The sequence below is a fragment of the Eleginops maclovinus genome, chromosome 16 (assembly GCF_036324505.1).
Source record: "Eleginops maclovinus isolate JMC-PN-2008 ecotype Puerto Natales chromosome 16, JC_Emac_rtc_rv5, whole genome shotgun sequence".
NCBI classification, from domain to species: Eukaryota; Metazoa; Chordata; class Actinopteri; order Perciformes; family Eleginopidae; genus Eleginops; species Eleginops maclovinus.
Window position 1 is genome coordinate 13,367,522 of NC_086364.1, and position 26,490 is coordinate 13,394,011.

At 41.7% G+C, this 26,490-nt stretch overlaps 2 protein-coding genes across 10 annotated transcripts in view; both read right to left on the bottom strand.

The window, feature by feature from the left end:
• Positions 1 to 1,782: 1,782 nt before the first annotated feature.
• On the bottom strand, positions 1,783 to 14,267 carry cdc42ep4a (CDC42 effector protein (Rho GTPase binding) 4a). 9 transcript variants are annotated; one of them, XM_063904568.1, is made up of 3 exons: positions 5,432 to 5,575; positions 5,263 to 5,328; positions 1,783 to 4,796 (listed from the first exon to the last, which is right to left on the bottom strand). In XM_063904568.1, the coding sequence occupies exon 3, from the start codon at positions 4,676 to 4,678 to the stop codon at positions 3,635 to 3,637; it is 1,044 nt and encodes a 347-aa protein (XP_063760638.1). In that variant the 5' UTR covers positions 4,679 to 4,796; positions 5,263 to 5,328; positions 5,432 to 5,575; the 3' UTR covers positions 1,783 to 3,634. The 9 variants fall into 9 exon arrangements, with proteins under 9 accessions (XP_063760638.1, XP_063760634.1, XP_063760636.1 ...); XM_063904564.1 differs by having other exon boundaries at positions 5,256 to 5,328; XM_063904566.1 differs by having other exon boundaries at positions 5,413 to 5,575.
• Positions 14,268 to 18,134: 3,867 nt separating this feature from the next.
• sdk2a (sidekick cell adhesion molecule 2a) overlaps positions 18,135 to 26,490 on the bottom strand; it is a 78,960-nt gene continuing 70,604 nt past the window's right edge. Inside the window, exons 38-45 of the mRNA XM_063902986.1 lie at positions 26,219 to 26,356; positions 25,392 to 25,553; positions 25,172 to 25,297; positions 24,922 to 25,086; positions 24,690 to 24,830; positions 23,437 to 23,605; positions 21,039 to 21,201; positions 18,135 to 19,709 (exon numbers count right to left, since the gene is read on the bottom strand). Coding sequence (XP_063759056.1) covers positions 19,299 to 19,709; positions 21,039 to 21,201; positions 23,437 to 23,605; positions 24,690 to 24,830; positions 24,922 to 25,086; positions 25,172 to 25,297; positions 25,392 to 25,553; positions 26,219 to 26,356 — 1,475 coding nt within the window. The 3' untranslated portion in view covers positions 18,135 to 19,298. The remainder of the gene's footprint in view (positions 19,710 to 21,038; positions 21,202 to 23,436; positions 23,606 to 24,689; positions 24,831 to 24,921; positions 25,087 to 25,171; positions 25,298 to 25,391; positions 25,554 to 26,218; positions 26,357 to 26,490) is intronic.

A 26,490-nucleotide genomic window follows, 5' to 3' on the forward strand; every position in this document is an offset into this window, starting at 1 on the left:
GTATGAACAATTTTGTATTCTGTTCCTTTTCTCCCCCATCCCCCACTTTTTACTTCCCTTCTCTCCGTTTTTCATCCACCCCCCCACCACCACCTACCCTTCCCGAGTCCCCTATACCAGCAGGTTGTTTAATACTTTCCAGATTTCAGCATGCCGTCGGCCTCCTGGAGGAGCTGCAAGTCTGCTGATGGAATTTGGCGGAAAAGGTTGTGGGTCCAGGCAGGGGATTCTGACATAATAAACCTGAATGCAATGAGCGCCTCCCATTGGTGGCTGGAGTTAGAAAATGTGATTTTCAAAGCGAGTTGGAAACCAAAGGGAAATGACATTTGACAGCCTCTGAAGCAGATGAGAAACTACATCCAGGGTATTTGAGAGGGAGAAACAGCTGCAAGGCAGACTCCAATTACAATGACTTTCTACAGGGGGAGGGGTGAGCTGAGCCTCCTGAACAAATCTGCCGTCTCCGGTATCAAGTTTAAATGTGCAGGACAATTTCAACAGTTGCCGCAAATCATAGAAATAATCTTATTTGTCAGTCTTAGTAATGAGTTTTTATGTAGACACTGAAATGTGGGCTTAGCACTTAAACATTTTTCACATATAATTAAAACAAATCAAATTTTTGTATGATGTTTTGGAGCGCAAGATAGAGGGTGAGAAAATAATAATTTACAATACCAGTCAAACAGCCATTTTAGTGACACACCCATCCCCAGAGTGAGTCTTACACAACCACAAGGTGGCAGTAGATAACAAGATTTAGACAGAGTGATTAATTGCCTGGAAGTTGGATCATCAGCACAAGATGAATAATTCAGCTAAAAGGGGTGATTCAAAAAACAAGAGTTTTGGAAACCAATACAAAAGTGGTGACTAGCTAGAATTAAGTCTTCCCCTCTCATAGACACAGGAAAAAACTCTAAAAAGAATAATGATTTGATTCAGACAGAGAAAAGTAGGATCAATAGCCCCACTGGTTTGTATTGACCACAGCAATCAATATAAATGGCCTGTTTTTACCACAAGTGTAGGAATAATGACTTTTTCTAGCCCTCTGGCAGATTGGACGCTGGTGTAATGTGACTGTGAAAAACTGAAAGTGGAAGGAGATTAAAGATCCCCTGAAGTGGAGATGAATGATTGAATTGAAAAAAGGACACCAAAGAAGAATGATGCCGTGTTTGCAGCATGCAGTTTTAATGTGGAGGGATGATGCAGGGCTGAGACCTTGAACTGTCTGCAGTGTGTGTTAACAAAACAGAGTGCTCTGTTCCCTGACCTTACCGTTAGGGGTTTTACTAGTGTGTGGAAAGCGTAATGTAAAATCAAAAGTGACAGAACAGTTTTAAGTCTGAGGATAAGTTGGATCTTACCCGACAGCCAGAATCATCCGTCCTCCAGTCAGCATGGAGAGAAGAACTAACCATCCTCACTGTATACGACAAAATATTCTCCATTGTGATAACTTTTCCTTCCTCCATTCACCTCTTCAGTGTCTGCTTTGATGTAGCCGTGCTCCTTTGGGTCTGAACTTAATTTCAAAACACACACAGATAAGCATACACACATCACAGCTTCTCAACTTGTATAGCCAATACTTCAGAGACACATCCAACTAGACTTCAATTGCTTCCTTCCTTCCTCTGCTGGGGGAATCAAAGAATAGTGGCAGGAAATGGAGAAGGCAGTCAAGGAATTCCTTTGTTAACGTTGCTGATTGAGTAGCACTTAAACTCTATTATCTTCTGATGCACTGAGACAAATTGGTAGTAAAAGAAGTTGACATTTGGGATTTCTTTTATTGAAAAATATAGGTTATTTTGAATAATACAGAAAAAAAGGTAAACAGAGGAAGGCATAATACACATTACACAGAAAGGGCAACACAGACAACTGGCATTCGCACAAGGTTGTTAACCCTAGAAATTACCTGAATATATTATGTAGTGTTTGAGTAATTGGAAATATAAATATCCAGTTATACAAATGATTTATTTTACTTGTTCCCCTTCATGATTTGACACAACCAGGAACACTTCTTTATTATTATTTTTATCTATGAGCTGGAACTCTGCCTTACACTTAAATTTCAACAGTGATTACCCACACAGAGAAGCAAAGACAGACAGATTTGACAGGCTCTCCCAAAAGTGGGCTTCACAAGTAAAATTATTTTTGGCTAGAAAATTTGGATTTGGCACGTCTGTCAGTTTCAGTTAAGGCAGTGAAATCAATCAGCGCAACTGAGCCTCGATACTTCTGGCCGCGGCTTCTAATGATGCAAGAGATACAGTCAAGCTGCAATGACTATGCAACTTGCATAAAAATAGATTTTTTTTATGCCCTTGCATCTATTGCTGGCTGTGTTTTTCCTTTTCATCAACATATAATCGTGAATAACAAAGCACTTTTTTTTCAAAGATAAAACAAACACCAAATACTAGTAGTGTCTGGTTAAATTGTGCCTGCTGCACTGATTTTAAAGAAAACATACCTTAAATCTATCACCATGAGTAGTAGTGGAAACAGTAAGGCAGCCACTGAACAAATCAAGATCATTTACACAATTCAGTTGAACCACTGTAGCTGCTTGGGCGCATGAGAACAAGGAAGGAAGTGGTTACCAAACTTTTCAGTTTCAACTTGAAAGGAAACATTAATAATAAGAAGGAAGCTAATTTGTGTCAGTTATCTGAAAACTGTTCAATCATGATTATTATTTCTTCAGGAAATAATCTGTTCAGTGGAAAATCCCTCTTTACACACTCCTCTTCACACCTTGACACAATGCTTCAGTTAATACAAGCCAATGTATCTCAATTAGCTTAACAAATCTGCTTTTCTTTAATGTACACAGAGGCTAAGCCTGTGAATTTGATAATTTGGGGTCTGAGCTTTGTGGTCTAGATTTACAGCAGGATATTGCAGCCTTTGAGTAGTGTCACAAGGACCCAGAGTTACATAAGGAAAAAGCTTTGACAGATCTATGGCACTTTAATATAATATTTTCAGATGAAAGGGGCTTAAGGCAGGGCTTCACACTCCAGTGACAAACACAGCCCCCTTTATTGTGACAAGATCACCAGCAGAAATCCTGTGGTGACAGAGGCCTTCTGTTCAGCTCAGGCCTCATGATGTCCCACAGTCAGTGAGAGAAAACACAACAACATGAAGAAGAAAGACAAACCAAATTTGAAAAGCACATGTGACATGAGAGAAAAGAGACAGAAGGGATGAACTGAGCTTTATTTATGGAAAGTGTTTCCCCTAAAATGTTCTTTCTAACTCTTCCTCCTCCCTTCTTACTTTTGGAATGTTCCATATTCAGAGTGGCTGTTCTTCCATGTCAGTTCCCTCAGTGTTCAAAAAGGTATAGACAGATTGACAGTGGAGGGTAAGGCTCTCTGACAGATGGTGTTTGGGCTCTTTCAAAAGGAGCAGTCACTCTCTCCTTGCGGACCTACAAAGTAAGAGTTCTCCCTCTTTTTCACAGCCCCATTCCCACAGTACCCAACAGACGAAAGTGTCTTATTTCTGTTCAAGTGCAAATCCAAACTGTCAAAGGACTTGCTATTTTCACATAAACCACTTCCAGAGCTGTGTCCCTATTTTTTTTCAGTGGACTTCAGTTTCACAAGCGGATCTCATCGTCTTCATCCTCCAAGAAAGATGAGAAGTTGCTCTCCTCCTCTGGCGGGGCACAGAAGGTGGCGCTGTCTGTATCTCCTGCATACGTCTGGCAGTTCGGTTTCTCATCCAGGGCAGCAGAGCCAGAGCTGGACATGGAACAGCTGTCCAGGTGCTGCAAGTGTTTGGGCAGAGTTTCGGGGGTGTACTCTGGGGTGTAGGGGCCTCCATGCTCAGGCCCCAGATCTACAGAGCTGGCTGGTTGCATAGAGGCCTGCAGCTTCATTTCTTCTTCTTCTTCCTCCATCTCCTCCTCTGCATCGCCATCTTTCTCTCCCACCACGCTATCTTCCTCCTCACCGTGGATGCTGAGTGGCGGTGAGGCACGGCCTTCGCTGCTCTTGCCCTCCTCGTAGCCGAGATCGTCATCCTCCTTCTCCATCACCCCGAGGATGTCCCCCATCATGGAGGGTCCCAGGTCGAGATGGAAAGACATCACTGACTCTGCGTGCTTCATGCCACCGCCGTAGTGGTACGAGTTCTCTGGTAGCTCAGTCAGCTCCCCGAAGCTTTTCTCTTCCAGCTCAAGAAAGTGAGAAGCTGCAGCTGCGCCTCTCCCATCTACCACCTCCCCGTGATGCTTTAAAGGGCTTGAGGACAAACTCTTTGCCACCAAACTGTCCCCTCTGTCCTCATCATTGAGAAAGGGCAGTGACATGGCGTTCTTCACATAGGTAGGTGACCCTCCAGGGGTGTCCAGGATGTCCCTCTGCTGGTCAACCCTGTTTACCGACTGGGAGCGTTTGCTACTCCTGAAGGTGCGAGACAGGAGGCTGGGCCGGGGAGAGCGGGGGAGGGAACTGCTCTCAGGGGGAGGTTCTCCTGAGCGGGTGCTGAGAAAGGATGTGTCTCCAAACGCGTCGCCACTCCGGCCTACATGCATGGTGTGGCGGAAGTCGCCCAGCGGGGCACTGATCATCTCACGGGTCAGGTCCATGCGACGCTTGGTCTGGGAGGTGCCAGACACGAGCTGTTTGAGGATCGGCATGGTGGCTGATGAGTTTGTTTTTTTAAGTCAGAAAAAACCTTCAAAATCTTGTTTATATAATCCTTGTGAGAGACGTTGAGGTGATAATTGACTCTTCAATTGCAGTTAGCATGGGAACCTGAAAAATTAGAATAAAATCAATTAAATGTAAGAATTATATAAAAATAAATGTGTCCTTTAATCTAAACTCAAAGACATTAAAGTAAACATAGCTGCCAAAATGTAATGCACAATCTAAAAAGAGACATGCTGTTTATTATCACCTCAATGACAAACAGATTTATTAATATGAAGAAAAACCTATAGACATATTTATTTTTAAAAGAAACACTACATTGTGTAGAATATTCACACCCAGCGTTTTCATCCCATCAAGTAAATAAAAACATTTCTAAGAATTTCATATGTTCCACTAATTACAAGAGCTGAAGCTACCAATTATGCAGCTCCATAATGATAAACAGCACTCTTCCAACATCTCTGTGAGATGACCTCTGAAATGCACTCGGAAAAAGACATGAGTAGCACCACAGGATTCTGCTTCTGACTGCATTATAATTGAGAGCAAAACACCAACCACAGACCAAGATGGATCAGGGAAGGATGGATGAGGGCTGCCAGGGATTTTCTGGTGCGAAGCTCAACTTTGACTGAACGGCAATGAAAGTATGAGTTAAAAATAATCTTGTAGTCACAGATAAAGCCAATTATTCAATAAGAAGTATACTACTCACAATCGAATATTTTATTCACCATTGTTTGAAGACAGAAGAAGTTGTGATCAGAGACATGATTTCCTAGCCATTTTTTTCTTCTAAGACGATGGTGTATAAGACCAGTGAGCTTTGTTACTGACAGCTGATAGAAATCGTGTCCCTGCATTATTGAAACTTGCAGCCGAGACAGAGGAAACCTCACCGCAGGCCGACAGCACTCACTGTTGTTTCCGCGGGTGCTGCACTGGAGGACAGGAGCAGGATGTCTAATTAGCTATAAATCTCCAGCTCATAAAACACAAAGAAAAAAAAGAACACTGTCATGGTGGTCTGCAAAAATGCAAGCAGTTTCTACTGACAGACATCCGACACACATGCATGTCATTTGTGAGTGGAAAGTCTCTATGGTTACCGCAAGCCGGCCTAAAGAAAACGCTTACCTTGCCTTCGGTTGGTGTGCACCTCTGTGCTGTTTGCTAACGCAGAAATATCATGAAAAGTTTGCACCTTAACCTTGGGTTTGGATTTCTCACAGGCAAGCTTTCAAAATATATTTAAGTCGCACCAGAGTTGTTTTTGGTAGTGCCGTTGGGAGATTTAGGGTGTTTAATGTGACAGGCTTTAAAGTGGGTTGACCTCGTTCTTCTGTCTCCACCCCCCACACAACCCCCAGGGTCTCTGCCAGCTGAGCCTCTACTCTTCTTCCTGTTAATGCCCTCACCTGCTTTGGTTTCCATGGAAACACCCTCCTGCAAGCAACAGTGTTTCCTGTCAGAGGCTGCGGAAGGCTTATGGCTTCATGCAAGTGCAACACATGGCCGCCTCCTGTGTCAACCGAGAGCTTGTAGAATACACGCTTTGAACGGGATGCCTCTTATGTTTTCACTCGTTCATCCATGTTGTAAATATTCTTGAAAGTTGTGAAAAAAATTGGAATTCATAAAAATATACAAATGTTTCAGTACTGTGGACAAGGAAATGAATGTATCTATAGTGAGAGAAAAGTATGCATTTGAGATAACAGCATTTTTGACTTTGACAGCATGTGAAAACTTTCCATGAACATAACGCTTGTGCCAAAACACACAAACAAGATTGTTATTTTGCAGAAACATGTTTATTATTAAAGCTGCATGTAATGATTTGTTTTGGGGGGAAATAATGAGAGGGGAATATTTCACACCCAGCCAAAAAAACAATGTTTTTTTCTGGCTAGTTAGCTTCTGGGTGGCATAAACAGGCAAGGAAAAAACAACCAGCAGATGAAAGAGGGGAGTCGATGAAAGCCCACCTCCCACTCCTACAATCACACTCCCCTAGGCCAGGATCAGGCTGAAAAGCTTCAGTGCCCATTGCAGGGACATGGGTGCAGAAACGTGTTACAGACCACCATACAGAATGTTCCTCAGCTAAATCCAAACCAGGCACAGGCCTTTAGCAGAAGCATCTATGTGATACACAGCCTTTATATATTTATAGCTCTGTGCATCTTTGTGAAAGTGTGTGTGCATGCACGTGTGAGCGTACATGTGAACGAAAAAGCGGAAAAGGGCCTGAGAAGGCAGCAGTTAGCGTGGGAACTACGGGGTCACAGCGGGAGGATTGACTTTATAAACAGACTCTCCCAACACTGAAGGTCTGGCTGCAGCAGGAGAGGAGACACGGAATGTGGGACAGAAACAGACAGGACGAGCACATCTGCATCTTTTCATTTTCACACACACACACACACACACACACACACCCCCCCTCCCCTTTGGATGACATATGAATCTGACCAGTCTTGGTGTGTGGATGTGGTATTTCTCAACTTGTCAGTAAAAAGCAGCAGTGCATGAATGTCTTCACACACTGATAAACTTGAGCACACTGGGAACATTTCCAAACCATCGCCAATGCTGCCTCACTTCTCTCATCTGTTCATGTAAATGATATTCCAACCCATTTCCCCCAAATGTATTTATGTCACGGGAAATGTAATGTCAGCTCTGTTTATAGATCACATAACTCAATTATCAATATAAATACCTAGCCTGGGTCTAAGGAGGGTTCTAAAGCTGCTTTTATATTTATTTATTTTATATATATATATATATATATATATATATATATATATATATATATATATATATATATATATATATATATATATATATATATATATATCATACAGTTATAGCCACTACTTTGTGGGAAGATAAAACACACACACCCACTTCTTCAGAGGGAAAAGCACAGATATAACGCAAGAAGAAGTTACGCAGAAATGGGTTCTTTTACTGAGCGGGGTGAAAAGAGGCAGCAATAAATCAGACGGCAACCTGGGTTTTGGATCTCAAAGGAAATGCTGCAGTCATTTACAAACACTTCAGAGAAATGCTACATCACAGGAAGTGAAAATACCAAGCTTAAACCATGACACAAAATCATTTACATCGTCTACAGACATCAATTAAAGTTGTACAGCTTAGCTAACAACACACCTCATCAGAGGAGTGAATTGATATGCGAGACACCAGGCTCTTGTTTAACCTGGATAATTTGTGTTTAAGACAAATGTTAGTTTCCTGTCAATTCTATCACACTCTCACAAGAGATCACTCACAGACACGCACTAATGGACCGTTTCCCTAATTGAGTATTGATTAATCTTCTTTGTGCTTAACTTGTTCAGTGTGTATTCTACTGTCTGCGGAGGGTTGCTGCTACAGTGATGGGGGCTTTGTAACTGCCTCATTTAGAGTCACTGACCTGGAATGACAACCGCATGACCTGAGGGTGAAGAGACATTGGGGAGTGGGAGGCCACATGCACCCAAATCTGTTAGAAAATAAAACAGGGACTGAGGATGAGCCGTCTCACTAACTTCTTAAACTGCTCTGCTTGTAAAACACTGATGGCCATACCATTTGGAAATGCCCCATTTGTTAGTTAAACTCTCATTCATTGCCATATGTTTAAGAGCAACACAAGCAAAGGTTACTGTTCATTATTAGGGGAGCACACATATACACACGTTCCAGTAATTGAGTTGACAAATGGCCTGTAGAAGATAGGTATCTGCCATGCAACTCAGTTAGTGCAGCTGAATGTCTCATTTATAATAGGAGCAGCAGCCCAAGGACAAACAGTGGAAATCACATTATCTCTGAATCATACCGACCGGGAACAAGAGACATGAAGCTGATGCAGCCCTCCGAGGTAAATAAAGCAATGAGAGTAAACACAGTGCTCTAATGAAAAATTACAAATAAAGCCGTATTGCTCGCATAAAAGCCAGATTTAGCTGTTGCTTAAATGGTGCACTTTAGGGCATTCTAAATGGGATCGCATTTGCTTGCTGTTTTGATTCATATCAAATCGTTGACCTACAGGCGATCTAAAAGGTGGCATCTTGCCCCCGCCAACACATTTTCCTGGCTCTCTCCACCCCACCATGGACTTCCAACACAGCACGAAAGCCAAGGGCTCATTTTGATCAAAGTGTAAATCCTCCGTGGTCTAAAGAGCAGGCAAATCAAAGATCTGCAACTGTGAAACGTTGAAAATGATGGTGAAATTCAGACCACCCTTGGCCTGTGAGGGTTTGCTTTGGGTTTTTTGTGACCAAATATTTTTATACCACTTTTAAAAATTAATTTATCCAATAAAATGTTTACAACATTTTTAAGCAGAAATATCAAACGTGTTTTTCCAGCTTGTCCAATATGAGGGTTATGAATTATAAAACTGAATATTTGGTGGACTTTTATTTTGAGTGTTGATCCAACAAAATAAGACATTGGAAGCCACCACTGACGGCCCGGGGAAGTAGTTAATTATTTAGAAAAAAAACTCATCAATTAATTGAGCCGATAACTTACAGAGACCTAAATAATGAATATCATTTTTAGCTGCAGCCCTAGATAGAAATATAATCAAATCAGGAAGGAGAGACGCACCCTTAATTATAAGAAGATTAAATAAACACCAATACATCATTCACAGATGAGAAGAAAAAAGCCCATGTGTGTATTTCTCAAACGAAGACAGAAAAAACCTCACATATCACTGTTTTTGCCCTCCCCACTTATACCTTGCAAGCTGGTGTGAAGCAGTCTGATATGCGAATGTCACACCTCACCCAGCAGGAGACTCTGCTCTGCAAGGATCAAAGCACAACAGATTTTTAGAGCTTCCCTGTTAATAAAAGTGCCCTTAGGATTTTTGAATTGGCATTCATACAAATGAGAACTAAATCTGTAGCTATCCTTAGATCAGTGAGTAAAGCATTCGAGAAACGCAACTTGGGCAGGAAGATCAAACTCATCAGTGTTTAAATATAAAATTCTGAATTTGGTCGATGAATGTACGAGTAAATAGAGTTTTGTATTATCCATCTGGGATCTGTCAACTATAAAATTCTCTCTTTACGAGCAGGTCAGCAGAGGTAAACAGGAGGAAAAGTGATGTATGATGACCAGAGAGACTTTCAAAAGAGCCAACAGCTAATGAAAGGGTTCCTGGCAGTGATTACACCTTAAGCAGTTTTGGCTCAAATGTGTACTAGCTGACCTGTGATACTCAAGAGGAGATGACTCGTCTCTTTTAGAATTCAGCTGAGACAGCCTCCAGACAAAAACACTCCATCTCTTTCTGTCCATCTTTGGCTTTGGTGAAACTGACAGCTTTTATTACAGACACAAAGAACAGATGACAGACAAGAATGCCATACTCAATATCAGTGTTTGAAGAATGAAAAGCATTCTTTTGGGTAAAAAAAGAGAACAGCTACACAATTTTCCTAAATCTACAATGCCTTTTTATACACAAACACTATTGTCAGTTCCCTCTGTGTGCTATTGTCACTGATCAGCACTGAAGTTCCAAACATCGGACTGAAATGGCAGCCAGTATGGCTCGACATCAACGTCATCTGTGTACTGGGCATGGCATCTAAATACAAGTGGAGGGTGGAGGGAGGGAAAACAGTGGCTCCAATCCAGAAGTTAATGTCTCAACATAATCAGAGAGAATGAGCAGAGAGGAAGTTGACATTGGCGAGAGAGACACAAATGTATGCCGGGAAATAAACACTTAATATCATTACTTTACTAACCAAGGAGGTTATGTTACAATTTGGTTTTCTTAGTTAGTCTGTTAAAAAAAAGAGATACTTGCCCGGCTTTTAATTTGAATCTGGGACAATGCATTATATTTTGCTTATTGGACTTCTGCGGCTCAGCAGTTAGCATGGTTTTCCACCATGGGAACATCAGTGGTTTGACCCCTTAATATGCGGTGCTTGTAAGTGTTAATCTTTCCTGATGAGCAGGTGGCACCTAGTACAAATGTGTATGAATAGGTCAATGCTGCCTTTTGTTGTATAGCGCTTTGAAGTGGTCAGATAGACTACAAAAGGGCTATATAAATGTAGTGTATTTACAAATGATGGGAACAGCCTTGGCGGAGTCTGTGCTTCCTAGTGCCCTTGTAGTTTTGAATGTATTTGGCAATAAGACATGGCTTAACCTTCCCAGCTTTATTATTCTCATTAAGCTGAACCTGGGAGGTCAACATCTAACTGCATATTCACAGAATTGCGCCAATCTGACAAAATGACCTCTGAGATAAGTGTCTTGGCACCAATAACCTCGACACAGTAGCACACTTTTCAAAAGTACAGATTAGACCAGTACCACACATATGATAGAAAAATGTGCGAGCGTGTTAAGGGGGTACGTCCACAGGAAGGAAAGGGAGAAAATGAGGCAGTAAACCCTCCCATCTCTCCGGAAATCTACTCAGCCTGCCCTTCCTGGCCACTCATAACGTAAACAAGGCCTCGATGTCCTCCATTATACAGTATTACTGATGGGCTAACCAAACAAACACAGCTCATGTCTCCATTAACACACTATTGTAATAACCTTCAGAGCTGTGGGCGAGTTCTGGGACTGTGTGTTCAGCAACTACATGGAACTTTATTGACTTTAATTTATGTTGGACGCTGAACATTACCGGATGTTAACTCAACAGCAGATATTGTAGCTGAGTCACAGCTGATGACAGATTGGACCTCAGGCCCAGGTGTCCCGATCGTCGCCGGGGACAGACTGTCACAGAAAAACCAGGTGCCTCTTAAGAGCTGCAGGGAAGCAGTGAGGTTACAATTTGAAATGCTTGAGTGGAAACCTGGGCTTCTCAATGGAAAGAATGCAGAGAACTTATGGGATGCAGAGAATCTTGCTTCAAAGTGCGACAGTGCTGTATAATTATAGGGGTCAGACAACAGAAAAAAGCAACAAAATGCACAGACTGAAGGTAAGCCAAAGAAGCTGCTAACAAACAGTGGAAGTGTTTTTTTAGTTGAAGTTTGCACTCGACTCTTCATTGTGGCTGTTTCTCTCTGAGTGGATAAAAAATGTATCGTGAAACTGTTACCTCTCAGGGTTTAATATTCCCTGGATTAGCACAAGTCAAAAAGGGTTCAGGCAGTGACAAAAATCATCATCACATGTTGTGCAGTGACATTGTCTACCGCTATGCTAATATCAACTACATCAAACAATGAAACAGGATGGCAGAAAAGAATAAACATTTCCTCCGGCTCACAGTACCAACTGCAGCCTAGCAAACAAAGCGAAGCATGCTGGATCAGACCAGAAAACAATGGCACCAAACAAAAGACAAAAGAACAAACACAGCATTCAGACACTGAAATATGAGACGGCCAATGGCTGATGTTTGAATACTAGATTATAAAAAAGGTAGGTGGCCGCAAACTAATAAACTGTTGCTTTTTGTCCCAAGCACACCATAAAATGGGAGATTATATATTTTTAACAACCTGTACATTTTCCACTAAGGATTTGTATGTAACATCTGCACGCAGGTAGTAACTAAGAGAAATGACAACCACCCAACATGATACTTATGCTGAACATCCCTCAAAAGCACCCGTCATGTCCTCTATAATAATCCAGTGGTTTACTATCACCATCCTCAGAAGCATTCCAGGAAATAAATAACAGTTTATATTGGCATTTCCTGGAATGTGAAGGGGCTGGACAGGACACACACATTGCCACAAATGAGCACACAAACTAAGACATGTTCAAACATGGGTGCTGGACCATACACTCAGTGGCCACAAATAACACACTGAAGTTGCACTTCAGCCCCACCGCAAAAGGATTTTGAGACAGTGATTATCTAAAAAAATAAGTCAGTAAACTGAATCCTTAGCAGGTTGTGTTCTGGGCTGTGAGCCAGCAAATGCTGTCTACACTGGGCTGTGTCCAATACCAGAGTGGTTGGCACAGTGTCCAACACCACACAGAGGAAGGATAACTTTCACCTTCGGGCACTAAACACATGTCTCCTGCAGGCAATTAGACACTTTGTAATTTAAGGAACAGAGGAAAGTTGTTGGAGCAGAACCTGTGCAGGCTGGTTGAGAAATGTGTCGCCTGTTCTCAAAGACATTTCAAAAGCACTTCTGGGGGAAAAGCTAAACCTGCTAACCCTGTGACACATACATCTTGATGATGAGGTTAGGTTGTTGCTGTGTCACCCTGACTCCATCATCGTCCACGCAGAAATATTTGACATCTCGTGAAGCCCTCTGAGTGTTAGACGGTTCTAATTTCACATTAACCCGCAAAAACAAAGAAAGCCACCCAGTTGGCCTCACAGGAAGAGACATCAGATAACATTATCTACCCAAACAATTGCTGAGTGAGGAGCTCTTATCAGTATAGCGGCGAAGGCCTCCAGACCTGAGGCCTATCACCTTATTATCCAGTCAATGAGCTGAAAAGATGCCATCCTGAAAACCCTGCTAAGCAAAGGGAAAGGCCCTGCCAACTAAACAGGCTCTGGGTTATGTGGGTAATGAACTGGACAAACAGGACCGGCATACTCTGTCTGACAGGCCAAAGTGTGTAGTGGGTGATTTTTGGTTTTTAGTCACCTGATCAACCAAATAAATTCATTCTCAGTTTACAAAATAATATGTTTAAAAGTATTGTTGAAATTGAGAAAGACACGTTGTCACATTCACTTAATATGCACCGAAAAGCAAAGAGTCACCAAATGTATTCTTGGCCTAGTTTCGAATACTGAGAAGCTCCCTTCTGTCCTCGTAAGTGGCCTTTGAGAGCGTTCGATTTTTGGGAAATGTGAAACGCAAACATAAGAAACCAAGGCTTTTATTATAGCTACAAAGCAATCTCAGGTAAGCTAATTTTATCGCATATTAATGTTATTGCTGAGGGGTTGCAGACACAAAGGCCACGCTCGATTCTCACCACAAAGAACTGCTACATGGACTAAAAATACGTCTTGTTAAGTGTCCATTTGACAGCCCTCTTGCATTAATCAGTCTAGTCATTCACTAACATTACAATAAAGCTGTGATTCGGGGTGGGTCAATGGCAGGAGAACAATAAGTAGCTGACCACAAAAGCGTCAGCTGCCTCGCGCACCGTGCGCTCTACCAAACCGATAAATAAAGCAGCTCTTTTAAATTCATATTTGAGCTGTATAAACAAATTTAAAAAAAGGTACATTTTATGTGGTAAGTGGAAGTACAAACATTAAAGCTCATGCACTTACCGAGCATCCCCATTCATAAAGCCGGGTGGTGCTTCACTTTCAGGCCCCCAGCAGGTTGACAATGGGGGCGCATTCAGCAAACGAAAGCAAACGTAACGCGCTCAGATCAACCTCTCGGGAAATCCACGGAACTGTTTGACAGACAGATCCCTCTCTTTTATTTGAGAAACGTTACTGATGTTCTCTCTGCATCCTCACAAGCGATGCTGCTACTCTGAAACGCAATAACTCAGTACAATGCCTCCTGCCTCCGTAGTGTGCTTGAACACGCCCTCTTTACAGGCTCCTTAAAGACACAGGCTGCCAGCATGGGGCCACTCAGACAGCCTTAGTCTCATTTCCTTCACCCTTAAAGGCGGGGTCAGTGTCATTAACACTAATGGCACATGATACAAAAAGAAACCAGAAAAAGAAGTCATAATTAAAAACTTTAATATATATATATATATATATATATATATATATATATATATATATATATATAAACCATTTATATACAATGTGTTGGTCTCACCCCACCTTTGAGACATAAGTCTAGAAAATATAAATGTTTTCAAGACCGTATTAACTGTATTGCAAATAGCAGTGTAACCCATAACAATCCTTTATTTTTTGTTTGTGGTATCAGAAGTGGCATGGCTGATAATAAAAAGCTGTGTCATTGAGAAGAGAAAATGCCTATTATACATTGACATATCAAAGGATGTTAAACAAAAAAATATCCTCATGCAGCTTAAAATAAAGGTTTTAGAAGGTGCATACAGTTGGGAAACAATTGTACGTGATGAAAAGCATACACAAGCTAACACGGGTAAAAGGTGGGATACAGTAACACTCTCCTCTACTGACAGTTATGCAAAATTAGATACATCTGCTGTTGGGAAAGGCAAATGGGAATATTGTATATGGGGATTGAATAAAGATATTAGGTTTGAATAACTTTTTATTCAAATGATTTAGACATTGATGATAGATCCAAAAGTGCTAATGTTTTTCTCACATTCTGCAATCACTGAAGGAGTCTTTTTTGTGACTGACCCATTTGTGTGACCTAGTGTATTCCAAGTTGATCAGCTGCTCTCCGTCACTGATTGCTAATCAGTATCTTTTGCAATGGTAATGACGGGGAAGCAACCACGGTACATCCCCAAGGATGTGCATGCTCACCCTGAGCTCAAGAGAAAGGAATGTGAATAGTTGATAATTATCAAAGGGCAAAAGTCACACTTCTCCCATACACAGTTAGAATGAGTATTTATTTTTGTTTTTTACTTACCCTATTAAGCTGCTCATGGAAATGCATGCATGTAGAGTGTCAATAACCCACATTCAAAAGTTATTTTCTGCCATTGGCTATGTTCCCAGTATGGTCTGTCCCACCAGCTGATGGGAGAACAGAACTCTTTATGATGAGAATTTGACTGCAGTGACCTTTTGTCCAGGAATAAGCTGCATTAAAGTTGTAGTTGACATAGACACAACATAAAAATGAATCACTTAAACTACTGTCTTGGCTGACATTCATTCAAAATGAAATTTAAACATGTATTTCTTCATAATATGTTTCACCATAACATGACTCTGTTGCTCGATCCCCAATTCTGGTTATTGAAATCTGGTAAGAAAGGTAATCAGAAAAAAACAAAAGCGTGCATCTACTGCACATGCAGCTAGTCTTTATTTGTTTCTTTTTTTCCCCCAAGCCTTGATACTGCTATTATGGGTGAACACACCCATTTCGCCCATGCTCATTATTTCCTCAATGCAAGAAAGTTGGAAATAAACACAGCATGGAAGGAATCTGAACTTCTGCAGAGGAAAAATCCAGGCTGCTCCCTTGTAGGTGTTGCTGCATGAGCAATACAGCTACAGTCTTCTTTGTTGCAGATATGTGTATTGCACTGTTAGCTTTGACAGCTCGGTTCAGGAGAGGCTGTTTGCAATCGAGAAAAAGCCTTTACCTCATCCATTGATACGTATGTTTTTGATGATGATGTTGAATTTTTCCAAAAGTCTTTTCTCAGTTGAGGTATTTTGGAGATTCAGGAAAATCTTTAACTGTCTGACTTTTTGATGTTGACGTTCCTTCCAGATTGTGAATGCCTTCTTAACCTTCCAGGACTTTCAGTTTGGCAATCATTTCCCGAGCCAGCAGTCTGGAGATGTGGTCTGGGGATGTGTATCTCTTCAGGCTGTTGTGATGCCAGAGGGTTAGACAAGGAGCTGCTTGATTTAAACATTTCTTTCTGCAGTGTAGAGGGATCCTTCTTCAATCTTTTTATTTTTGTTATTTCACAACAGAGAGTGTAAAATGCTGCAGCATTAAGACTATAAACCATATAAGAGAGCAAAGACTCTGCCCTTTAACCTTTTTGCGTTGTTACTCCACCCATGGCATTTCGTGTGGTGGCGGCCATTTATTATGTATAAGGACAAATACCATGGCAAAGGTCCAGAGACGCCTGGTTGGTTAAAAAGAGCTGATAAAAATTCATCACGCAGCCTTGAAGAGGGCAGTGGTGAAACCTATTATCAACCTCATGCTCACAAAATGGATTACGATGCATAATCTCCATTTCATTTACTGTCCCAACTTTCGTGAAGAAGTCTGTACTGACTGCATACTGATGGATATTTGACTTGTGAATGTAATACCATAACGCCAGAGAACTTCCTAAACTTTTAAAAAGCTGTGACATCCAATTTCTTTTCCCATCATACATCATGATTTTGTCCTCATTTGGAAAACAGCAGTCAGGCTGAGTTAGCTGTTTCACAATTGTGCTCTGATGAACTCCAACAAGCGTCGTCAGAATTAGGACACACACTCTGTGTAAATTGGTCCCATGAGGAGAAACTGAACTGAAATGTAAAAATGTAACAGATTTGTTGATGTGATGCCGTGTCTGTGCATGTTTGTGTATGAACAGAAGATTATTCTGTCTGCCTCCTCACTGTGAATTGAGTAGCATTGAGTGTGAAGAATTACCATAATTGTTCTTGTTACAAAACAGAATTATTCAAACTGGTACAAAGCAATATGTTATATTTAGTTTTTTAAAAACTGAGCTTTAGTTTTATTGAAGAAACAAGTTGGGCTTTAAAAATGACATGAGACGTGATGTGATATGATTTCTCCTCCAAAGTTCCTGATTTCTTGCTGGGGAACACGTCTGAGAAAACCTTTAAGATTGACATCATTGTAATGCCACTCAATAATCCAGAAGTTATGCCATTTGTATTCATTTTCCACCCACTTTTGCACATTTAACAATCTATCAATGGATGTCATTTTTTGGGTCTCTTTTTGGTAAGGGTAAATAAAAAGAAATCCTAACACTATCAAACTGTATCCTTGACTTGACTTTCATTTTTTCTTTAAAACCTTTCAGGCTGATCCCTCTGTTCCTCCCTCATTTGCTTTGCTTAAGATCAATGTTTTCCAGCCTGAAATAAGGAGATTACCCAGGCACACACTGCAACCCTCCCCCAGCTTTTCAGCATGCTTGCACCGGATCAAGTTCTTCTTCAAATTCTTCCCTGTAACTCATGCTCTTATGCATCCTAATTATGTCTCTGTTGTGGCTGAGCGAATCAGGTCATTTCAGCTCTGTAGGATCATGTGTCATCTATAATCACTTTGACTTCCAGACCATGCAAACAGCTCTTAAATAGTTGTCTGCAGAGTTCAAAGCTTTACCACCCTCTCTCCTACGTCAGAAGTCACCTGTAATAAAGCATTATATCATCAAATACTGTATTCAGATGAGCCATAAAGAAAAAGCCATTACAAAATAGAATAATTTATTTATAACTATCATGAATAGGTCCATAATGTTCCTTCATGATGCATACAGTGATGTTCACATTGGATATTTGACAGATGGTATTTTGGAGCGACTTTCTAACTTTATACACTAAGGGTCCACCTCCGGCACAGCAATGTCCCATTCAACTTTTGTAAAGAACCAGCATATTCAAAAGAGTTGTAGAAAACATCCCATCATAACATATGTATACAGTCAGCATAAAACACATTTTCAGTCATCATAGTAATGGCATGTTACACTGTAACATGTTGAGGACACATTATTTCACACGAGGATCCTTGGTGATACATTTCATGTACAATTATTGTGTACTTTTGCTGTCAATTATTAAATAAAGTTTATTAAATAAACAAAGATATACTTATCAGCCTTATTCACAAATACATCATATCAGCTTTTTTACTTTGAATGTTTACTGTCTGTAAGTTTCATGTTGTCTTATTCTTTGTTACTTTGTCAAGAAAACACGTCCAACCAAAATCATTGTTTTCAGTTTGGTCACAGTTCTATGTGTCAGTAATCTGTTCAGAGATGCTTATTCTTGCACTTCTATATCATAATGTTTCATGTGGATAAAATCTTTTGAACCAACAAGATTTGTGCTTTTGGTCCTCAGTCATATTCTTTGATAACTTAAAAACAAAAAACTGATGCACATAAAGAATGTTGTCTTAGCTTGTATATCTAAAGACAAGAGTACCGGCACACAATCAACACATTCCCCAGACTACTATAAAGGTGCCACAATGCTTTAACGTGATTCATAACATTGTCACTAGTGGTGTTCGGAAATGTTTTGCTTGAAGCTGAATGATATAAATATCTTGTAAACAATATAAGACATGTACACATAATAAACACATAATGCAGTTCCAACAATGATCAGGCAGAGTGAGGGTCAGAGGCGGCAGAGGGCCACAGTGACCGCTAGTGCCTCTCTCCAAAGTCAGAGTCCATTTCTCACTATCAGCTCATTGTTTGTCCAAACATGATAATACTCCATCAGAGTTGGTGTTTCCACTGACTAGTCTCAGCAAGCAAAGTGGTCCATATTCTATATGGTGCTAAGGTGGTTCTTTTCCAATAAAGCTCTCAACATTTACATTAATACAGTGTTTTTAAAACAAGTTTTTTACTTTTTTCAGAACCTCAGGCTCTGTTCTCCCTTGTTTACATGGTTTTACCTTCAAATAAATGTACTTAAGCAACGCATAAAAACTTTCAAATGATTGTCTTTTCATAAAATACATATTACATGGACTTACCAATCACACGCGCTACACACAATCATACACGCACTCTTCACAGAGGAGAAAACGCTAGATTCAAGATGCCTGCAATGCGTAATATTGAGCAACAACGCTGCCAAATAGACAGAAAAAATAGAGAAAAAGAGCAAAATACAAACAAACCAACAACAACAAAATCAAAGACTCGTCCTCAAGGTCTTGTTGTTATTGGAATGAGAGCTGTGTGTCAAACAAAAGAGGAGAAGCCAGCGGTAGGTGCCTGAGCGGCACAGCCCAGGCTGCTGGGGGGCCGGTAGAGGGTGCTGTGCTGGCTGGGGGGTTCGGAGGACAGCAGGGAGGGGGTGGGAGTCCGGCTACCCTTAGACCTGAACAGAGTGCCCTGGCCCTGGCACTGGGGCTGAGGGGAGGGGGCGCTCTGGGGGAGGAGAGGTGGCAGCGGGGGCACGGGGGGTGGATGCTGTCGTGACTCCTGCTCGACGAGCGGCTCTGGCTGGGAGTAGCCGTATGCTGGTGGACGAGAGACACCCTTCGGTTGCCGTCGCCATGAGTTGTAGTAGGTGGGGTCGCTGATGTAGTGGTTGACAAAAGAGTGGGTCTTCTGCCGGCTTTGATCCATCTCATATTCGCTGTCACTGCCCTGTCAGTCAATCAGAGGAAACAGAAACAGACTGAAATAATTAAATAGACACATGTTTGCTATGTTTACTACAGACAAAGCCAAGTTTATATCCTCTCAAATCAAAGCTAATTGTAATACAGCACCCTAACTGTCAAACTGCACACTACTGGGCCATAAAAGATCACATTACAGCTACTGAGAGACAACTGGAAATCTACCAATGCATGGGTAACCCTATTGATCACAACACATAGGAGCTCAGCCATACCTCTGTGGAGCACTGAAGTGATAAGCGTAAACAAGAGAGTCCTAGAATTGGACAGAAACAATGTTTACAGTCTTGTAAGTAACAAATGTTTGTGTGGGACGATCCTGTCGCTGTTTCAGCACACTGACCTTGCCGAGAACACAAAAAGTTAAAAGGAGGAAATTACTCAGATTTTTTTTTTAGACTTGGTATATGTGTGTGCCTGACAAGTGCCTGCCCATCTACTGCTCGAGTGAGATACTGCAGCTTAACAGATGTTAAAGCACCATTTATTTGCACAAGTGGCAGGTAAACAGTGGGAGGCTTTGTGGAGGAAAAGAATAACAGCAGTTTGTGTCTCCCAGGAGAGCAGTGTTTGTTCAAACCGGGGTGAACAATGTTTTGACTGTTCAGGTACCAGATAAATTGGCCAGGGAGACACAGGGGTGTGGGACGACAGATGTTCACAATCTGTTACAATCGGCTTCTCTGCCTTTTGTATGCATCATCACTTCTAACCCCCCCTGCACTTTCACTGGACCTCCCTATTACAACACACACATAAACGCGCTGCGCTTTTCGGATCATCACATGATAAGCTGAGAGCCAGAAGCCCAGATTAATAAAGCATTTCCTGTTAGGAAAATTAATTAGTTGTGACGAGATTTCAAGACACACGAGACATGAGAATTGGGCCCGTACTTCCTTCCCATGGGAGAAATAGTATTAAAAGGCAGATCCAAAGATCTCAGCCATGACTAACAGACGATATTTAATTTCGAGGTTATCAACCCGAGGCAAATGTCTTGCTGATGATTTGCAGAAATTATGCCTAATAATTAGTCATCTAGTTTTTGCATCTAGAAAAAGCAGTGAGTATAACAAAAAAGATGGGAGGTTATAAATCAGACAGAACTGAATGTGACAAAAGTAGAATATTAAATAAGAAAAGTGCTTTTTGAGTTTAAAAAGGTTATGGCCCAGCCCTGGAGGGTTTGGTCACTTTTTAAACAGTTGAATTTTACTTTGTAATTTAAGAAAAAAATCCTATTCCAGACATGTAGTGGATATGGGCTGTAAGCCAGGGTCACAGTGCTTACCTGAGAGTCAGATATCTCAGAGGGCTTCTCGGTCAGACTGCTGCTCTCTGCAGGGATCAGGTCATTGTACTTAGTGCTGACATCCTCATCTGAGTAGTGCAGGCTTCCAGGGCTGGGTCTTGGTGGAGACCTGGGCCGATAGAAAGAAGGAGACGGAGAGTGTCTGTTAGAGACAGAAAGCAAAAGTGAGAGAGAGTTGATGAAAAACGTCCTTATGGGAAATTCCAACTGTTTTTTAGAGCTCTCTTTTTTGAGGACACATTTGAGTAAACTTAAAACACCAGGTCAATCATTTGAACTAACTGGGATGACTAATGTTAGCCTGCAAAATAGTTTTAAAATTGCAGAAGCTTCATATCCCTTGGGGAATTCAGCCAGATCATCATGCAGAGATTCAGCACAGACTCATTGATTATGAAAATTATAGCTCGGTTCAGACAAGCACAGAATGGGTTATTTGTGCATTCCTGAAAGCCACTGTTACACAAAGCAGGGTGGATATTATAATTGCTTCTATTCTATTCCATTTCCTTCTAGTCTTAGCATAGTGTCAGAGGGGAATTTTGGCAGAGTTCAGCTCACCACAACCGTCATGTGATGCACAAACTGGATCCTTTATGAAAACATATAAGCATCTTCGTGAAAGGATTCTTTGTGGTGATTACAGCTGACTTGCTGTACAGTCAGTCAGAGATTAAGACCTCTTGCAGAAAAACTGCATGGCGCTGAGTTCTTTTATGAGGGCAGGTCAACAAAAGGACTCCTGGCTTCTTTTATCTCCAGTCATTAAGTCCATAAAGTGAAGCAGTAAGAAACATCTGTGCAGGCAATTATTTTTCTTCTTCTGCCGTAATGATTGCTGCTGTGTTCAAGGTCTGCTGGGATTGAATTGAATGATCATAGGGCAAAAACTGGACCCCTACCCTCACATCACTGAGCCACATCAGTGGGCTCAGTATATAACTCAGACTCACACAGCATTATGGAAAGAGATTGCTCAGATTGTTTCTGAAATAGACTGAAGAATAATATAAAGTAGGAATGGCATGAAAGTACATGTTTAAATTATCTGAAATGGAAAGCCCTGTGTGTGGGGGCAGAAAAGATACGCTTGCACCACTGTGATGTCAAGTGTTATATTAAGGAAAACAGCAGACAACCTTGACGACCTCAAATAAAAATGTATATGTTATGAGATATATGCAGGAGCTAAATCACTGGGAATGCCAAGAACGGGAAGCTTAGAAGACACGACATGACAACGACCATGAAAGGGTTGACGCAACAGAGAGATCTCCTCTGGGTTAAAGAGGATGACATGAGGGGGCGGACTGTGAAAAAAAACAAAAACATCTACTTGGAACTCAGACGAGTGAGATTCAGACATCCGGCCATGTGAGAGTAAGGGAGGGGCCATGGATCTAGCTTGTGATCACACTCCAAAATGCTGCAAGTGAAGAGCTATGAATTATTTAGGAGCACTGTATTTTTCCCATTGCCTTATCTGTCTAATTCATCCGTCTTTCCCTCACCCTTTCAAATATCCCGCAGGGAGCCCTCCCACTCTTCCTCCTCAGTCCACAGATCATTAGCAGAGAGTACGGTAGCATATTGGAGCTCTTCAAAAGAGATGTAGAAACTCAAGACCCTTTGATCCCCTTCTTGGACTCGTTGGACAAGTAGAAAACAGCACAGATTTCCCTGCCTTTAATGCACCCCTTCCACCACTTCTTTTACATTCTACCATAATGTGAAAAAACTAACATCTCTTTTTTTTTGGGCTGTGACAGGAACTCTGGACTCCCACATCCCCCAACACACCAATTATGTGCGACCCATGTCTTCCCTTTGCCTCTGTGCCGCAGAGTTTGTGAAATTCCTCTTATCTAATATTTACCTAAACATTACCAAAGAGCCAGCATGCCAAAGTCCTGTTGACGGATAGAAGGACATGTTATCTTACCAACGGTGTTGTACTTTCTGTTGAGACAGCTCTCAGAGCACTGCACTCGAGAGAAACTCTGGGATGCGGGCCAGAAGAAAATGCCCGGCTCTGACCCATAAGGACTCTTTGTCTAAAGCGGTGATGGACAGACAAAGAGCAATGCAAAAGCTCATGAATGCTAATTAGCTGTTATTGTGCTGTCCCCTTATAAATTCTTGCTTCACACCACCACTGAATGTCAACGAGGGAAGCAGAAGTGGGCTCAATCAGCAGCTGGGCTCCTCGAGGCTCGGTTTGTTCTTTCTAGACTGGCAGATTATTGTGAGGGATAACTACATTATTAATTGATGCCAGTATCATAAATAACACTTATGTAACACTGCAAAAGTCAAGCAAAACTTAGCTTAAAATATGTTGTGGAACAGTGCACGCTGTTAACTTCCTGTGACTGACCGTGTGTAGATGCCGTTCTTGCGGCAGAAGGAGTTCTTCACAGAGAGGCGTCTGTTGTTAAGCTCCAGGGTGGGGAAGCGTCCCTCGTCCAGACGCACCATCTCTCCGTGGGTCAGAGGCAGAGCTGTGCAGTTGGAGTGGTTGCCTGGACAGGGGTATGAGGACGACACTGTGTGGGTTGTGGAGTTAAATGAGTGATTTGTGATCTTCAGTCAAAAACAAAATCATTTTCATTCTTCAAGATTATTTAAGTACTATTATTGGTAATGCTTGAAAAAATTGCACACAGTTTTTAACATTAGATTAAACATATCCTTCTCAATTGACATGGACAAAAAGATTGGAATAGTGCCTTTTGACAGTTAGTCAACCCGGTGTCATGGCCTCTATTAAAACAAACAGATAAGCTTCATGGCTGAGAAAATTGGGAGGGGTTTAGCTGGGCTAAGAAGCTCTCTTTGTGTCCCCGCACAAACATGCTGCTTGTCTGAACTTGTCTTGCCGTGCCCTGTTTACTGACCCTGGTAACCCTGGCACCATGCTAAATGCTGAATGAGCTTAAACATCTCTGGTACAAGGCTTTAGGAAGGCTTGACCTTACCCTTCCTTTCCCCCCAAAATGTCTAGCCTTCCCATCTCCATTACTAGCAGATGACCAAGTCAAAAAAAGATTATCCCCAGATGCCCTCACTGTGACTCATTTGCCAACCATAATGTGAAGCAGTTAACAATAAGTCTACTACAATTGATTATCTTTCCCGATGTGTTTTTGTGTTTAAACTCTGATAAAGAGTTTATAGGAGCAGCAATGTCACCTGGGATAATTCAAAATCATGAAAATTGGCTCCTTGATGCAGTGTTGAGAGAGCCTAGTGCTGTAGTTATGTAATTACTCTCAGTCTGACTAATGACCTGAGCATTAGACCGCTGCCAAGCCATTTATCCCAGTATTGATCCTTGAGCAGTTAAACATGAACAATAATGTTTATTCACCTGCCTATGTCAGCTGTTTTACCGGTAACCTTTACTCCCATCTTTCCCCTGTCAGCCAAACAATGTTAGGAAAACCTTGGTAATTTATCTAATGGTGTGAGCCTTCAGTCCGACTTTCTATAATAGACTATGGATGTGCAATCGTTAAAATGTAATTCTCAGTTGAGCTGTCTCAGGGTTAGACAAATTCCAGTCGATAGCTTAGGTTGAAGAATCAGAAAGAGAAACAAAGACATTAGCGGTTTCTTTGATTTTCCTACCTGAATCTGTTTTTTTGGTGTATTTTTTACTCTGGCCTCGGATGATGAGGATGAAAACAAGGAGGAGGATGAAGATGAGCCCCACCAGGGCGATCACCACCAAGAACCACCACTCCTCATAGAAGGGAGACACTTTCTGGGCTTGAAACATAATAAGAATGATTAATAAACATACAATCAACATATATTGTTATGTTCACACATTTTGGGATTATTGTTCTGCTTGAAATACCTGATATAGAGGGGGAGGGGGCACTTGGTGATCCGTAGCCATAGTCATTGACTGCAATTACTCGAAAGTCATAGGTGACCCCTTCTCGCAGCATATCCAGGTTAAGAGTGTAGGATGTCACTTCCTTAGGAATGTCTTTGATAAGGATATCCCACAATCCTTCATCTAAAGGCAAGGAAAGAAATGATATGAAAAAGGAACCGTAGTTGAGCTGTTGGAACACAAAATATTTTGTATGTTTGAGGCTCACCGGAGGGTCTGGCCTCAATGACATAACGTGTGATGGGTGCATGGCCCTGATCCCCACTGGTCCAATGCAAGGTGAGGGCAGTGCCATACCGAGAAATAAAGGGTTCCCCTGGAGGGCCTGGGGCTCCTTGGGAAGACAAAAGTCGTGGATTGTTAGAAAAAACAATGAGCATTCCAAAACATATTATGGGCAGAACTATCTCATATTTAGAGAGCCCCACCTTCTCCAGGTCCAGTTGTGATGTTGGCCTCCACCTCCGGGCCATAAGTGAGTGTTTTTGCCCGGATGCGATAGTTATACGTGACGCCATCGGCCAGGTCTTTGATCTTCATCCACAAGGGAGCACTGCCCTTCACATCTACTGTCACTATCTTACTGACACCTGGAGTGCGAGGAGAGGAGTCTGTACAGGAAACACTAAAACTCTAGATACTGCTTTCTACAAGCGACAAATAGCAAAGCATTTTGCATACAAACAGACATACTGACACATTCACAACTTTACACCGGACTCACTCAGACTTTCAGAGGCATGCATATATTTGCATAAATAACAGAAAACGCTTTATTATCCGGCAGCTTTCTAGATATCCTGATAGGAAGAGACACAGGGACCTTTTTTTATAATAGACCAATTGATATTCCCTGTCTTAACGGCAATGTTCGGTTGACTCTGGGTCTATTAGAGGATAGCCGAGGGACCGCAGCGGCCTCAGCTCAGCATTCCACCTCTGCTCCCAATTACTTGACAATCTGGTCCAGGCAACCACACTTAGCCAGCCATTAGCCATGTTTCTTTCAGGGAGAGAGGAAGCTGTGCAAAGTTTCACCAGAGCATTCCAACTTATTTTATCCCCCTTGCCATATATAATATACGTTACTGCAGGGCCTGCACTCACCTGTAACAGATTAGAGCATGAGCTTAAGCAGCATGAGTTAAAACGAATATGGTAACTAGGCAAGAGGCGGTAAATCACAGTCTGAGAAAGCTAGCTGAGGAATGTCAAGACATGGCAGAGTTATTAGGCTACAGGCAGAGTTTCTCACCACCCACTGGAGTGCAGGGCTCATAAACCAGCCGGTAGCCTTCGATGATGCCGTTGGCCTGCTTGGGCTCTCCCCAGGACACGTTGACCGAAGTGGTGGTCAACTCACTGAAGTGGATGAAGCTGGGAGCACTCGGTGCTTTTGATGTAGAAAGGGAGGTGATGACAGTTGGATCAATTCACAGAGACAAAACACTGCATACACTGCATACTCAGCTTTCAAACTGCTGAATATGCCACTTTAGAGTATATACTCAATACAATATTTGTACA